The sequence below is a fragment of the Grus americana genome, chromosome 6 (assembly GCF_028858705.1).
Source record: "Grus americana isolate bGruAme1 chromosome 6, bGruAme1.mat, whole genome shotgun sequence".
NCBI lineage: Eukaryota > Metazoa > Chordata > Aves > Gruiformes > Gruidae > Grus > Grus americana.
Genome location: NC_072857.1, coordinates 22372725 through 22390439, shown reverse-complemented (window position 1 = coordinate 22390439; position 17715 = coordinate 22372725). Strand labels below are relative to the sequence as shown.

The following is a 17715-nucleotide window of genomic DNA, read 5'->3' as shown; positions in this document are numbered from 1 at the left end:
CTTCCCAGTGCCCAGCTCCAGCCAACTCGTCTTTCTGGCTGGCTCTATTACATGCCCCAAATGTCAATCTCTGTCTCACACTCTCCAGGCATTTGCATTCCTATTCTACATTCTCCTTCTCCTATCAGCTCTCAAGACCCCATTCTCCCCCAGAGATTTTCACTAAAAACTGGTTATTTCCTTTGCTACTCTTCTCTGGGTATTTCTGTCCTGACAACTCAGTTCTTCCCTAACATCCCCAGCTTGCCAGCTTGAGTCTTCCCACATCAACTATCCACTTGACCTGGCATCTTCCCTTTGCTCATTATTACATTGACCAGAATGTTTCTCCTTCCAGTCTTCAACTCTTTGCTCCTGCCAGTCCTAGTTTTCGCCTCTACTTCTCAGCTCCAGTAGCTGTCCTCTGGACATTTGAACGAGATGATTCCTCTTCCATAGGACTCACATGCCCACACAGCAGTTGCTGAAAGCAGAAAAGCACCAGGCTCTCTGCATTCGGTTTCAGTAGTGCTGGTATTCTGGGTGGTATCAGGACTCATTATGCCCCAACATCAATCCCAAAACTGTCTGAGCTTTTTCCCAAAAAAATTTCAGCCCAAGACAGGCATCTGGCATGCAGGTTTTCAGGCCATGTTATAAGAAAATATGAATATGATTTTAAAAAAATTAAAAACTGTAAAAAAAGAAACCCATAATTTTAAAATTGAATGTGTCAGATAAGCAAAAAAGGCAGCATTACCAAACCCACATATAGTAAACAAACAAAAATAATCATGGTGTGATGTGTGCAATGTGAATGAACAGACAAAACAAATCAAAGAAATTTTCTAGCTCATCTTGAGGTTGCACAGTTAAGCCTCAGGAGTTAACACAATCTTAATTCTGCACCATTGTATATATGAGCAGCACACATGGCAGGATGAAGGGTGAGAGTATAGATGCAGGTTCCTCCTCAGTACCCTGGTAAATAATGTTTTAATAACTAATTCATGCAAAGATCTACAGACAGATCAATCAATAGATGCACAACACGCACCGCCCTTCTACCACCCCTTTACTTTGTTCTTAATGTTACCTTTCTTCTTTATCCAAAGTTTTCTTCTCTGCAGAACTAATCTTTTTTGGTGGTACAGGAGGTGTCACCTTTCTGCATATCTCTTCAATTATACGTTTATTCAATCTGCTCTGTACAGCAGCTTTCAATAAAATTCTTTCTACTGCCGTCGTTCCATCACCGTGAGAGTATCTTGGAATTTCTGGGTGGATTAAAACATCCACATCATCCAACCACGGAGGATAGTAAGAGTTTTGTTTTCCTGAGAGTTTGTGATGCAATTTAATTAGCAAGGACAGTATGCTTTCCTTGACTTCTAGAATGGCTGTGGTAAGCTGTGGAGTAGCACCAGGTGCTGACCATTTCATTGATGTTTTCGGCCGAACCACTTGATTTGCTTCACTGGTGTTCCGATTGATGATCTCCTGAAATTTCTTTCTACGTTCTGCGACCAAACTGAACACTTGAGCTGTCCCCAGGTTCTTGGGAAAAAAATGACAATGTTTAATTTTAAAAAATACAAGTATAAACAAGATACATTCATAAAACTGTAGAAAATATTTTAAGCTAGGAGGAAAAGCATGAAGCATTTTAAGTTTCCTCTCCCCTTCCAAAACATATTGAAATTTGTTATAGCAAAATACTAACCCTGCATGTCATACTTTTATACAAATCTGTCATACATAGCTGCATAAAAAGCCAAGTACAAAATGAAAATATCATCCATACCAAAACAACTAATAACTGGTTTTGCTCCAGCCAAACTTACAATTCTGTTCTCCAAGTAATATTTCCTCACTTTTTCTGGAATATTCCTAATTTTAGTATCTTTATGCCATTTAAATGTCTTTAATAAAGTCTACTGAGCACTGCTGCAAAAGGCAAGTCCTAATCCCCATGCAGGTGAACACAGGTGAGCTTAACACATCCTCATGGGCATTGTCCATTTTGTGTGGATCTATTAGCTGGGATCCAGAAGCCACATACCCCTAGCTGCAAGCAGAGCTTGCTATTCAGGGCACATGAGCATATGAGTGCGGTTACATTAATGACAGAGCCCATTCAGATGTTTCTGTTCTACACTAACTCTTGCTTTCAGTCCCAAATTAAGGATACATGGAAGCAACTTGCATATACTGAATTCACAGCAAAGCGATGTTGCCTGAATACTTTGAATGTGAAATTCAGAATGCTTTAACATCTTACCCTCTCCTTCTCAGAAGGTTGGGCAGCCAAGAGATACCAAATACTTCAGAGATCAAGTATAAAATGGAATTCTGACAATCATCTCATCTACCTTCTTTATGTTTTAATCTATTTCATCTCACCTACCTACTTTAAATTTTGATCTATTTTTCTGACATTAACGTGCAAAAGAAACATCCATTGTATTTCACTACAGCTGGCATACAATGATCTGAAGTGCTGTATACAAAAGCAATCCTGACACAGAGATTATATTACCTAGTGGCTATAAATCCTTCAGGATCCCACCATTTACATATACATTTTGTTTTCACAAAAAGCACAAATAAACTTGCCATTAGTAATTTCAAATGCACCTTCAATGTAAGGTTAAAACTTACCTAGGTTCAAGAAAGCTAGGACTACTCTACATTATTAAATGTTAGTAATACCTTGGCAAGACAAAACAGGCCTAAACACAAAGCTCAAGCCATAAGCTATCAATGACATTTTGTATTTGATAGAAAGCTTTTCTTTCAAAATACGTATTAAAAATGTAAGGACATTTCTTTGTTTAAAAGTCTACTACCTAAGATTACAATCAAGAATGTGAAAAAAGCATGAGTCCTTGCAATATAAATCAAAAGCAAATTCAGGAAAATTAGAAGAAGATTTCACTGAATGTTAAGGTGAGCACAATTAAAGCCATGTTGCTAGTTAATTGCTTAAGAGAACAAACTGCACACAGATCTACCTCTCTCTGGAGGCTCTTCCGCCTTGAACTCTGGTAGATTGAGGACAAAAAAAGTCATTAAATACATCATTTGGAGGGAGGTATCATTTGAAATAATTTCTATTTCTGTTATCAGTACACTTAGCAAAGATTACTGGAGAAAAAAAATATTCTAAAAAATTAATAAAAAACATTTAAAAAATCCTAACAAAAAGAGCCAAAACAGGCAATAACTTAATCTAGGAAAAGGACCGGTATCTGTATATACTTACTTGCGATGAAGCTAAACCATCAGAACTTGTACTTGCAGGTGGTTCCTTCTTCACCTCTGGAGCAGTTTCTGGTACTCTTACTCGGACATAATTAATGAAATGACGCATGTTAGAAACCAAGTTACTACCTGGAAACCAACTGTCATGGCAACGCTCTTGTCCACTTGCAGATTCCTAAAAGAATTAAGAAAAAAAGTATACTTTCTTTTACGTGTTACAATAATTCATGTTGCTTTTATAACTGTATTACAGAGGCCATCATCTCTCCACGAGACAGGAACAATATATGTTGAACAGTATGTACCTAACTAAACCTGATATACCTTTTTAAAATTATGACTGATGTGTACCATGAGGACCACAGGTCTGATCAAGTCAAATGTGTGGATTTATGTATTTACTATAATCAAACACATGCAATCAGTGCTATCTAGCAGAAGTAAAAGGAACTACTGAGAATAGTCCAAAGCTGTAAAATCTGAAGATTAATACAAAAAATCCGAACTATACAGAAGTCAATATCTGGGGAAAAAAAACCCCAAAACGAACTGGCAGATCCTTAGTCATATAAGCAATGTTAAACAGTAGGAAAAAGTATAAAAGTCATATACCATAAGGGAACCTGGAATCATGAAAATAATGGCTATATATTCAAATTCTCAACAAAAGCACAATTAAAATTTTGTCTGATTCACGTATTTTAGAAGATACAGAGCTTTCACGATAAAATGCACAGTGATAAATGTTTCTGTTGAAAATCTAGAAATTGAAGTGAGTTTCAGATTCAATCTTTTAGGTATTTTTGTCTCCAATTTCAAGTACTAATTTACAGAGTAGTAAAGATCTAACCAATCTGCATTGTCAGGTTATACATACAGAAACTGTTGAAACATATAACAAGATAGCATATTCCACAACTGTATGCAATTTTATTTTGTGGGGTTTTTTTACTTAGTTGATCTCTGCTTAAGTAAAGATGTTTTATTCCTATTCCTATGGTAAAATTATAATTTTAATAAACATCTATTTCAAAGATTATTGAATCAATACTTTTATATTGTAGTGAAAAAGATGGTATTTATTCTTACCTCTTCATCTGCCTCTTGTTCTGGTGAATTTTCCAACCCCAGCTCAATCAAATACAAAACCATGCAAAGCACATGTTCTGACAAATTCTGATGATCCATTAATATCTAGGCAGAAAAACAGTCATTCACATTTTAGAAGGTAAAATTAATGCTGAAATTAAAAACCAGGACAAGTCTCCTCTTGAGACTATTCTGATTTAAAGGAAAGAAAATGGCAAGAACCTGCAAGTTACCCAAAAAGTGCATGAGAAAATATGTTTAAAATTTCATTCTAGACAGGCTACTATAGAAATTAATATTTTTAGAGTGTATCCTAGTAAAGTTTTAGATACAACTTGGTTTTCAATGGGCCAAACTTCATAAATAGGTATGCCCATTAGAAACATCACAGAGATAAAGTTCTTAAATACTGTGTTACAATAGCTTTTCTAAATTATGTTTGAGCAGCTGATTTAATCAAACCCAATCAAATCTGAGATTATAGAAACTACTTAATTAAAAAGGGCACTCGGTATTATGTTAATACAAAAAACACGTGCAGTTGTACCAGTCAGAATCAAGAGTCATGAAAATTCAAGTCATCAGATGTAGTTTACTATTCTTCCGTAGGCAGTCCCAAAAGCCAAGAGATACAAAAGCTGTCATGAATTGGCAAAATTTCACAAATAGAGAAAATATCATTTAAACCAACCTATGGAATCAATCACTACATAATTTCTACCATTCATAAATCTGGTAGAAACGTATTCAGCATTCCAGCTAAAACAGCAACCAAGAAATCTTAAGATTCTCAAGATTTATGTTCTTGAAGATTCTCAACAGAGTAAGAGAAAAAATGCCCCCCCCCCCCCCCAAAACCCCAAGCAAGACCGTAAAAGACGATGCATTCCTTCTCTATAGTCTCAATTTTTGTTCCATGTCAAAAATATTACTTCATCTTCTACATAATCCCAAGCTCTCCTTTTCTTCATCTGCCTTCCTGTAAGTCTCCTGTTTAGTACTTTCTCCAGGTATGCTCCTTTCCCTGTCTCTGCTACATACTACCACATCTCAGCCTTGTTCTTCACCCTGCAGCAATCAGGCAGCCCAGCTCCTGCAGCCAGCCAGGGCTAAGCAGGGTTAAACATACTGCACGCAGCAGCTTCTCTGGGCAAAATTATGGAAATCCCTGGGAAACAAAGCACTACCACTCCAGGCAAAGTTCTGTTCAGCTCTGGTGTGAGGCATGCCCAGTTCTGGGGCTTTCTTGGAGCTTCAACAGTTAACCAAATAAAAAACACAGCCACTGAACATGCACACAATGTAACTTTGCAATGTCTACAGTTTGGCTAAATTCAGAATCTTGATAAAAGAATGTTTAAAACATAGGAAAAGGGGATGTATTTTGTCCTTGCTTCAGTCTTGGAAACTCATGCAGAACAGGCATTCAGCATGAAAAACGTCAGCCACTGGTTAAATTTCAGCAAGATGGAGAACTAGATGTCTGACAATGGAAAACCCTGACCAACCATTAGATGTTGTACTACTGAGCTTCAAAAAGGTATAGCTTCTTTCAATAGTCTCTGCACATGAAATTCAGTCTTACCCATAACAGGATGGGAAATGTTATGGAGAAGGAAGAATGAGTAGTAAAATACTAAAATTTTTATATTTTATAAGGAGATTTTTGAAATTGCACTAATTACACAGCAAAACTATAGTTTACCAAAGTCATTAATTTGTAAACAATACGAAGCTTTTGAGAAAAAGTCCTTTTCTGTCATAAAGGTGAAATCTATTGAATGAATTCAGGTAAAATCTTAAGTCTTATTCATCTTAATGATATACTGACAACTTATATGATACTTCATTAGAGAAAGAAATCAGCTGAAACAATTCCATGAGAATAAGCATGGCTCTGTGATACCACACAGTTACAACTATACTTAAGAACAGCTATTTTCTATTCAACAGAAGTTCAACAGTGAAATAAAACAAGAACTTTAGGAGCTGGGAGCACTTAAAAGAGCACAAAAGGAAAGTCTGCCCAGGAAAAGCACTACTCAATCAAACCACTTTTTATTAGTCCCTCATCTGCCTCTGCAGCACATGTGCTTTCAAAGCACTTTCCAAGTACAAAGATAGATTCAAACTCCCCCCCCCTTTTTTTTTTTGAATGTACTCTTCAAAAAGGATGCACTTCTCTTAAGGAGGGCAGCCAACTATCAAAGACAAAACCAAACACAATTTAAAGGCATCAATTAGACCTGAAAAACAAGAGCTAAAACATTATCAAAAGCAAGAACATATCTGGGAAGCGATGTTAGAACCAACTGCAGTTAGGAGACATATTTGCCATTCAGGGTCTAAAGCCATCCAGGTTGTGTACATCTGAACAGGCTGCTGATGCCTTAAAACTCTGCAGTGGGAGCCAAAGGAACAATGCTCACACCATCATGCTCCCTGAAACCATCATGGAACAACAATTCAAAGGGCAACTCTGATGGTGAAAATAGCGTTCCTCGAAGTAGAGTAGGATAGCTCGTCCACTTGGGTACCTGACTTAGAGTATGTCTATATGAAATAATCATTCATGAAATAATGAAAGTGGTAGAAAAACCTTATCATACTAGACTTAGAAAATAAAACAAAAATAAAAACATTATGTAGATTTGAACCTGATTACTGTAAATAATCTATTTAAAAGAATCATGCTTCTAAGAACTCCTGTTCTAAAAAAGTGGAAGTAAACTACTGGACTTAATGAGAATTATGACTGTACCTTGTAAAGAAGTGTGAACAGCACGATGTGCAGGGTTTTGCAGTGTAAAAGCTTTATGAGACCTTTGTAACTTGGATGTAGTGGTGTTCTCTTCTTGTAAGGAGGCCATGGGTTCCCAGGGAATTTACCACTCTGCTTTAAACTGTTGAAATAAATGAGACATGTTAAGCACTGCAATTATGTAGATAACTCCCACTGTTCTAACTATCCTGCATTCTTTTTGTTTAGACCAACTTTAGAATTGAGGAGCATTTCTAAGCCATTTAATTTATTTAAGCAGCATTCAAAAAATGGGAATGTATACACAAACTGAATCCAGTCTCATTTTTCTATGGATTACCACTGGTTTAAATTACTTTTATTTATAAAGTTAAATGAATTTTTAATTATTGCTATGAATTTAAGCTATGAATTTAAAAATTCAATTTTCATTCTAAGAGGCACATAGAAGAGATGGAAAACTTTTCACTTCACTCAAATCCACACTGCTAGACATCCAAAATAGAAATCTCACATCTGTAGGGACTGGATTAGAGGCAACACTAGGAAATGCTACACATAATTAGCTAGAGTTACAGTACCAGCGCTATCATATCTATGAACCTAAAAATTAAGTTCAACGTGGCCCCACATTTCTAATAACGAGCTGGAATCCAGTGCAGTAGGCAATGCAATTATTTAAGAATACTACCTTGCTCAAAATCACTTACAGTATACGTTTATGAACCTTTGATTTAATGGAATGACCACGGGGCAGAGGATTATTTTGCTAACTTTATTATAAGGGGGTTTTTAACTTGATTTTTACTCCCAAGGTGTGAAGTAACAGACAACCAAATTAAATTAGCTGAAACAAGAATCTGTAAGGGACGGAATGTTAAGGGAAAGAATTAATACCAAATCATCTTGCTTCTTAGAACTTAAAAAGATGCCACAAGTGTTTTTTCATGTATTTAAATATGAATTTAATTCACCCATGGTTTCTGTCATGGGTGAATACACAGAAGAAACCCATATTGTCTTCAATATAATTTCAAAACACAGAACACTAATACTGTGCTTCACGTACCTAAATGTAAAATAAATACAGATAAGGCTGCTTTCTTTAAATATTTTGTAACTGATTTTTAAACATTAACTTTTGGTTAACTATTTTAACTATGATGACATTCACTACTTTGTGGCACTTCAGATGTATTTTTAAACATTTATGGAAGAGTAACAGATTAAGCTAAACAAAACCCTGATACTGCCTGTAAATTTCTAAATTTACTCAAAGGACAAATCTAGGGCCGAAAAACATCAATAACATGATTAGCAGTACTAGACAGTAAAAATTAAAAAAAATAAATAGTGTGCAATGAGCAACAGTATGATGTTACATTTCTAAAAATGGTCCAACTTACAATGCTGTATATCTGTCCATTGCAGACTGCACATCTCTACGGTAAACCGTTCGAAGTATTACCATGACAGGGTCAAATTCCTTATCCCAAACTTCAGCTGTTGTTTAAAAAAGTGACATGTTAAAATTCTCTTTACAGACCTTACAAGTTATTCTAGATTATTTTCTTAACTAGCTTTAATAAAGTAGTTTTCTAGTATATAATATTTTTTTGCAGCAAAGTACAATTTTTATTAATTCTTACTAATAATACTTACTATTCTAGTAATTCCTACTACTTATCAAAATATCACCAAAAATATTTTTCTTGGTTTCAAAACAAAAAATGAACAGTCTGTTAAGGCAACAGATCTTTTCTATTAACAAGCTTTATTTTAGTGTCTTCTAGCTTTCTTTTCTCTTATGTAATAATTTACAATGTGGGATAAAATGATTAAAAAAACCCCCCACATATTTCTGATAAAATAACAGTTGTAACACATGCTGAGGAAAGTTAACAAACAAACAAAACAAACACACCAGATACATTTACTTAGATTTTAAAATCTATTTATCCAATTGTAAGTATACAATGGCAGCCCCAAAACTACCTTTTCCATAGGCATCTTGTTTTGCTCTTTTTCGCTTCCACAAACATGTAAGAAAAGGTTTTAATTATTTTTTACTTGGTACTTGGATAAGCACAAGCCCTCTTGAAAATAGGAAGTAAAGACTGTAGAGCAGTTAGCAGGTGAGTGGTATTTAACTATTAAGTCCAGTGAGCCAAATGACTATACCACCACAATTTTTTGTTCAGTCTCAAAAATGGCCAAGTTTCTTATGAAATAACATTTGTGATCAATCCTTTATGAACATGCCTTTGTATTATAACTAATATCTATGCATTATCTTGGCATTAAAACCTTAGTTATCTCTGTTTAATTTAGTAGCTCTAAATTAACATCCAGAGTGGCTTTTCAGAGCAATCACAAACAGAAAAGTCTAAGCGGACTATAAATCAAGATATGCCACTTAATTGCTACCTTTTTTTCCTATTTGCAAGTTATTAAAAAACAAAATTAAGGTTCCAACCTAAAGCCAAATGAAGATGTTTGTTCTATTAAATGTTTGGAAGCATTTAGCTCCTGTAATGCAGCAATATGAAGGCAAGATTCAACGATGCCATCAAAGGAAGAAAAAAACCCAGTGGACACAGAATTTTAGCTCCACCAGCAGGCGTAACAGAACACAAGTGCTAACAACATTCAAGTTTTCACAGGCAAAAATAGGCAGCTTTATCACACTTTTGAGATTAATTTCTCCCAGGGAAGAAGACAAGTGGTCTATACTCTTATTAACCCCTACTAACGTCACCAGTTCTACAGATACCCTCATACGCTGCTGAGAGAGAACACTTAGCATGGTTTCCACTATGTGTGAAATATGATCAAACTTAGCTTGTAAAAAATCCATTTTTTCTGGACAGAGTTTACTCCTGCAGTCTGAAACACAGACCAAGCTTGTTTGGGCTGCTAATGCACAATGAGGAAAAAGGACTAAGTGAGGGAGCCAGATGGGGAATATTAGAAATGCACACAGAGCTCATCTTCAGCACACAAATCCACAGAGAACAGGAAGAACTATGTCCTTTATTTGGAAGTTGGGGGTTTTTTGTGGGGGTTTTTTTGTGGGTTTATTTTTTTTTTTTTTTTTTACCCAATAGTTCATGGAAGCAAAATCTGGGGCTTCTGCGATGATAACAAAGATTTTTTTTTTTTTCCCCTAAATTTAGGGAAACAAAGGATTAGAGGGAATGGATCTCAACATGACTTGTTTAAACTGTGACGGGCCACAAACTACAATTCTTAAAAGAAACTGGAATATCACCATTCTTTTTGAGCACCTATATAGCCTTATAAAGATTATAAACACCTAAAAGGCTATAGTACACAAGAAAACCATGCTGGCTTTTATAGCTGCAGAAGCTTTTTAAATTTTTTTATTATTTTAAGAAAAAGGGATTCTGTATAGTCTTACAAATTACTTCAGTATTCACTGCTATAGATGAGGTACTTAAAAAAACCTTTAAGATAAACAATCTATTGCAGAGGTAAACTGTGTTAAAAAACAAAACAAAAAAATCCCAAACCACTACAATCTAGCATCAGATTCCCTAAATATAAACTGTTATAATTAAAAATACCATAATCCATCCTTTTTTTTTTTTCTTTCACACTGCGTTATGAAAAAGACCGGTATGTCACAAGCTGCAGAAACCAGACATGATATAAAGAAATGCAGTTTATAAAACATTAAAATAAAGTTATTTTGAATACATAGGCGTTAAGTTGCCTAATTACAAATCAAGGAACCAGAACCAATCGATTCCCAAAACTGGTTTCACAAAACTGCTTTACTGGTTGATTTGTATGAAAATAAGAGCTTCACTGACTCAATCTCCCAGTACAAAAACTGGCAAACAAGTTAGTACAGTACTAGTTCCTACATTAACAACAACAAAAATCTACAAAAGAACACAGCCTGCAAATGAAATGGTTTCAAAATTATCAGACCCCAACCCTGCCAGTTCTCAAGGGAGGTACCAGAGGAGGAAGGAGTTAATCTCTCTTCAGCTTTGCCATGAGTTGAAGCACAACCAAAGCACATGGAGCATTTCAGATTCCTACAGGCTTATCTGCTCAGTGACAGGAAACAGTAATGGAACACTGAGTTCTTAAATTCTTCCTCTCCTTTGATATACCAACACTATGTTGAGCCCAATTTAGATGACAAGCTGGTCAGGGGAATAAACTTGTCATTTTTGCACTGTATGTACTGTAGAATTATAGAACAATATTCTATAACCAGTCTAGCCTGAACTTTGTTCTAGACCTTCACTATTCATTGGGAAAAATGTTACAGGCCACTACGATAGTTAAGCAATATAAAAGAATTATCTATCACGATATCTTTAATAATCAAAACGTGGAGTTCAAAGAAAATACCTTTGCAGCTGACACCTCCCTAGTGCAAATGGTTCTAAACTCTACTGAACTTATATCAGGTTTTTTAAAAATCACATGAATGATTAAGTATGCAGATCACTGAAATACAAATAACAATTTTTCAGTTCCCCATTTGTCCCATGCTTTCTAAGGATACCTGATTAATATGAGAAGCTCATTTTCACTCTAGATCAAAATGAATTTATTAAAAAGCATTAACAGTAATTAAGAGCATTGCTAAAGACAAGAAACACAATAATGAAATAGACAAAAAGTTGTGGGGTTTAAGTGGCAGTGGTTTTGAGGTTGGTTTTTTTGTGGGTTTTTTTGAGGGTGAAGGTGGGGTTTTCATTATTGTTTGGGGTGTGGGGGGGGTGTTGTTGGTTTTTTAAGACAGAAACCTCTAGTCAAGCATTTTACCACTGAGTATGTTACAAGGGGACACCAATTACCATACCTTTAGGTGTATACATTCCTTGTTGCATGGAACCTCCAGGTTCAAAAACAGGAGCTTTAAAATCAGCAACTGCAGACAAGACTGATTCAAAGCTTAAGCTTCCTGGAATAATACCACTTTTAGGATTGGGGTTTTCTGGAATGTAATGTTTGTGTTAAGGAAAGCAAAGTTAACTTAGTTGCAGCACACAGTATTTTACTTCCCTCTTGACGTTTTCAGTCACTCATTTCGGAGGCTACATTTCAGCAGTGCTCTGTGTTTACCACAAGAGGTCCGTATGCTCCAGCTGCTATGGAACAATAACTATTACTGAAGTGAATCAAAGCTTCCTAGCTAGGACATTAAAATTTTTACTAACACTTTGGCTTTCCTCATAGCAAGAATATTTTACATTTACAGCTAAGTGCAGAAAAGGCAAGTAAATAGCTTGGGATCCATAAACGCAGTAAGTAATTCTCCATCTTGGATTGGCTATTTCTCATTTTTGGTAGTGATACTTAATTGACCTATTGACATTACCCCAAATCACAAGTAGCAAATTACAAATAAGGAAACTCCTGCTTAGTGATAAGTGATTGCTTGTATAAATGATTCACTTATTTTACATAGTTAAGTGATTCACTTAATTGAATCGCTTTAAGTGATTCCCTTATTTTACATATTTAAGTGACTGAGTACTAGGTCATATCATAATAATTAATAATTCTTATTACATATTTGTAACTTTCCATCTCCTGCTTTCGTATCTTTATAAATTCCTAATATTTTTGCCCAATGCCTATCCCTGGATTGCAAGCTCTTCTGGGCAATCACCACAAGCTATTTAATTTGCCTACACACCTTAACACGCTGATAGCAGTAAAACCTGTGTATTTGTATTCAGCTGTTTAGGGATATCAGCCGTATATCACTTCACAGAAAGACTTCCTAGAGTTTGCTAATCTTCAAGACACTTCCCCCTTAACACATGCATTATACTCTAATTTCAAAGCAGCATTCAGAATTGCTATTACTCGCATTTCCAGCTATTGATAGCAAAAGCCAATATAGTGTACAGTAGCTTCCTTTTATGCTGGCATAAAATGAGCAATAATCAAAGGCTCAAATCCAGGTAACAGTGACGCTTGGCTAAACTTTCTACAACATCATTGGAAAACAGATTTTTCACTTCACATTTAAAAGACTTTTGTACTGTTAAAAAAATAATAAAAATAAAAAGAACAGTTAAGCACTTTGAATTGAAACTAATTTAGAGCTATTACAAAGTGTTGCATGTTTTGTAAGAAAAACCAAATCTGGAACACGTGTCTTTGCTGGTAAGTACATGCAAACACATCTTTACACAATTTGTTATAATTACATAAGCTGAAAACATGTTCAAGTTCCAAAATCCCACTACTATCCAGGTACCTGTCATTCTCATTCATACACATTAATTAATATATTCCAAGGATATGAGATCTAATAATGAACTGTGTGTCCTGTCATTCATACAGAGTTGGGCTACCATTTCTGCTCTGAGGATCTCATCATCTGTCATTCCTAGAACAACAACATTTAAAAAGCCATTAAAATAGCATGATTTTAAAACACACATTCAGCATACGTTTGTCATTAAACACAAGTTAAACTTGATACAAATATCAACTAATGATATAGTGCTATAACAATACAGCACAAAAAGGGCGGAGGGCACACAAATGTTATGGGACACAACCTCAATCAGAAAAGACAGTATGAACTAAAATTGCTGTCTTTCTGCAAAGATACAGAATCTTCACGTGATCACATACACAAATCAGCCACTTCCATTAAAGCCATTTTTCTCCATTTCTATGTATTATGTCTATTTCTAGTTCATAAGGGATTAAAATTCAGTAACTGGCAAAAATGAAACCAAGTGTTGAATGCTTTAAGTTACTATATGGCTAATCCACTTTATGGTAGCTAGTAAATGTTGAATACAAATGAACAGGCATATTACTTACATACAAGCACTCCTAAAGCAGTGATTCTTACCTAAATGTAAACGAAGACTTAACAGAAGGACCAAAAATGTTAAGGCTCCTTCCAACATTGACCTTTCGTGCTCTGAATCGAGAACTGTATTTTGATGCTGTGATGCCATCGTTAACAGATCTACCACCTTAAATCTGCATATCAAAGAGTAAAGACAGAAACATCACTCTCCAATGTGAAGTGTACTGATAAACTCAGGATACCATTCACGACAACCCCAAATTAATACGAAATTAAATGCGTGTAATGCAGTAATATACAGACATACATGAAAACCCTCTTATTTTTAAATTTGGATTTTTATTTACCTACCTATGGCATGTGCTATAGTCATGTCTGCTCCACATGAAAACACCTTACATTTATGAACATATAAAAGCTACTGCCAATTAATCTGTTTTCAAACCCTGATTTCATTCTATCCAGAAAAGCAGACATCCTTTCAGCATCTTTACTATTGCAACTCTATTTATTTCTATTTATCTACTTCTTAAGCCTAGTACATCCTGAAAGCTTGCATACAAACATGTGCAAAACTTAAAAAAACCTGAAGACGCTCAGGAAACAAATGTCTGAAGCTTCATGACTCCACTGTATATCAAAAGCCAATCCTGTATAAAACCAAGGATATACCTTGAGATACCTCTTTTGGCAGAGCCCTTCATTAAGTGTTAGTTTTGGCTAGGCAGAGTTGTACCACTGAAGAGGTACATCAGACAAGCACCTTTTCTCTCACATGGCATAAATTAGTAATCAGCTAGCACAACACTGAACAAAAGCATTCATCTTTTAGCCCTACCTTTCAAAAACGGATGAAATAAAATAATCTGGGTCCAGCCTAGAGGCACAGACCTGTGGAAAGAGAATAAATTCATTTTATTCAGTAGTTTGTTTGTTTGTAAACAAACACTGGTTTGACTTCTCAGAAAACGTAACTTACTTGCAACAGATAAATGTCAGGATCAATCATTGAATTGCAGAAATGAGACTGCACGTATGTCATGGCCTGTCCTTTAATTTGTAGACCGTTTCTAACCCACATGTTGCTGTGAATTTCAGAAAGACTTGCCTGTTCAGGGAAAATAAAATAAAATAAAAATTTACAAACATTTCAAGGATATTCAGCTATTCAGTTCAACATTAGATAATCAACAATATATTATCACGCATATACATACATACACACTACACCTTTATAGAAAAGTATACTTTTAATACTAATTTACTTCTGGGGAGTGAGGGATGAAAAGGAATCACTGCAAGTTTATGAAACAGATACCGTATTTTCATATGAGACCATATTTCTGACAATGAAAGTGATCAAAGTTAAAGAAGTCATTTTTTTTATGTATTTATTTATTACAATCTTGAAAAGTACTCCAAAAATGAAGGCATCATGGTTAAAACAAAGTCAGAGCAGTGACTACAAATACTGCTCACTATCTCTTACATACAAATAAATACAAATTTGTAAATAAAAATGTTGCAAGGTGCATCTATTCTTGAACTCATTCTCAATTAAAGACACAAAATTTTCAGATTCAGCTTTCTTCTCAACTTGTGCTCCATTGGTACCTATTCCACGACCATGCAATTCCATGTTTTCAAAGGGCTAGTTCCTCCTACCCTTTTGAAAGTGCTATAGTGAGTATTATTATCATACTTCTTAGAGTATGATAACTAATGCCACATATTTAATTTTGGAAATAGGATAAACTCTTTTTTTCTTCCTAACTACTCAGCATATTCTAGTTATTATTGTTACATATTGCTAATTTTGATATTCCACAATGAAGACATACTCCCCCTTGTTAAATACTTCTAAATATATTTAGAATGACCAGGGTTAAAAGAATTAGAGAGCGACTTTTTTTGGTTGTATATCTCTACATCTGCATCCAGGTCAGAAGTCTGCCCGTACCTGAATCTGAAGTGGGTGAATCATTAGTTTCATCAGCATCTCCTGATCTGGCAAGATAGTATCCAGATCTAGTTCTTGGCATTTGACAGCCTAGAAACAAAAGCAAGCACACGCTGTTCTGAACAATCACATCAACAGGGAATTTTCATCTTCTCTGTGACTAAAACATGTGCTTACCTTACTTAAAAACATGGCAAAGTAACGGTGCAGTGGCAAATGAAAAGTAACTTGGTTAGGAGCTGGCTGAAAGTAAAATAAAGATATTTTAATACCACACATTAAAAAAAGCAAACTACAAATGTCTTTGTCACAGCCACCAAGAACAGTGCATGTCGTGCATGTCTTCATTTGATGGACTTACTTTCCACTAACCTAGTATTACTTCATTCCCCCACACGTTCCAATGATTCAGAAATTTCCCTTATTCAGTCTGCTGTAGTTAATCTCTTACTAAGCCTCCAGTAGCTAATGACACTCTGAATTGATTGAGAGTATTGCTTGCTAAGGTAGGAAAGCTGCTCCCCACTACCATAGCAGAAAAGGACTTCTGTTTTACCATTGCTTCAGCTCTTCGTTCAGCAGAACAGCAGTATGTCAATGGCTCTGCTTTAAAGACTCATGCAGCTTAAGCTTGCACCAGCAAATCTAAATCATCAAGACTACAAATAAAGGATCCTAGGACATCATAACATTCCAACTATTAACTACAAATTCTAATTTCAGCAAGGCAATCCTTTTTCAGTCAGTACCTAGAATGATGATTTAACTTCAGGGCAGGGGGGTGTTGTGGAGGGAAGTGTACCACCTTTGAAGTTTCATCATATTTTCACAGTACTTCACTTAAATTCACTAAGGATATTTACCTCATCTACAAAGTTGATAGCATCAAACCAGTCCTGAAGTGCTTCAAGGCAGTATCTGACAACATTTCGTGTGTATTCCTGTGTTTCCTGCAGTAAGAGAAACCAGTGTACTGCACAAGCCAAAACAGTTTTAAGTAAGTGTCATTGTTTTCCTACTACAAATAAAGATGATTATGTCAAGAATATATTTACAGCACATAATTTATGCCCTCATCATACGGAAATTAGTAAGTATTAGGACAGTTTCACTGTTACTTTAAAAGATGATAATTTCAATGGTGAGAATTAAGGTACCTTCAGAATAGTCAGCCGGTCCTAGTGCCTACTGTTGCTTAATTTATTCATTTATTTTTACCAAAAGTTTAGAGATGTAAGCATAAAAAAAAATATAAATAAAGTCTTTTCATGCAATCAAAAGGAATGGCTAATATTCTGTAAGTTTTATCTACCGAAAGGTCCTTACAGCTTGCTAACACAATGCACCTTATATGCAGTGATAACACAATTCTGCACGGATTTTAACAATAAGCAAACCTTGTTATGATTGTATGATATAACTCTGTAACAATGCCCTAAAGCTATAATATATTTCAGATTAAATCATGTTTTTCAAGACTAGAGCTTTGCTCCAGGAGCAAAGCAGTGATGTGCAAGAAAGGAAGACGGGAAGGGAGCTAAACCAAATTATTCTGTGATCAGCGGAACTTAGAAAGCCTCATTTCTTAACTGACTTTTCCTTTAATCTTCCCTTCCCCCTAAACACAGACTCCAGACCTGCCTCACGCTCTTAGGATATCTATGACACACTTCTCATGCAAAAGCCAGGAGTGCTTTGGCCAGCCAGAAGCCGTGCAAGCTCTGACTTGCTCAGTCAGACTCCTTTTCTCGTCAGGAAATACAACAGCCACAATCCCATCAGCTAAGAGATTTCTAAAATTCTTTCAGATTTATTGAGAACAACCAAAGGGCTTAA

General features: G+C 35.4%; 1 protein-coding gene across 15 annotated transcripts in view; it reads right to left on the bottom strand.

Moving 5' to 3' along the window:
- The window catches only part of UBR3 (ubiquitin protein ligase E3 component n-recognin 3), a 115762-nt gene that overhangs the window by 59220 nt on the left and 38827 nt on the right, over positions 1–17715 (bottom strand). For 12 of the 15 annotated variants that reach the window (XM_054830475.1, XM_054830478.1, XM_054830476.1 and 9 more), the window contains 14 exons: positions 16743–16829; positions 16057–16122; positions 15880–15969; positions 14899–15027; positions 14758–14810; positions 13959–14092; positions 13397–13481; positions 11940–12082; positions 8500–8596; positions 7094–7235; positions 4333–4437; positions 3245–3418; positions 2994–3023; positions 1076–1536 (listed from right to left, as the gene is read on the bottom strand). In XM_054830475.1, the coding sequence (XP_054686450.1) occupies positions 1076–1536; positions 2994–3023; positions 3245–3418; positions 4333–4437; positions 7094–7235; positions 8500–8596; positions 11940–12082; positions 13397–13481; positions 13959–14092; positions 14758–14810; positions 14899–15027; positions 15880–15969; positions 16057–16122; positions 16743–16829 (1796 nt within the window). The remainder of the gene's footprint in view (positions 1–1075; positions 1537–2993; positions 3024–3244; positions 3419–4332; positions 4438–7093; positions 7236–8499; positions 8597–11939; positions 12083–13396; positions 13482–13958; positions 14093–14757; positions 14811–14898; positions 15028–15879; positions 15970–16056; positions 16123–16742; positions 16830–17715) is intronic. The other 3 variants (XM_054830477.1, XM_054830479.1, XM_054830481.1) reach the window with 1 other exon arrangement.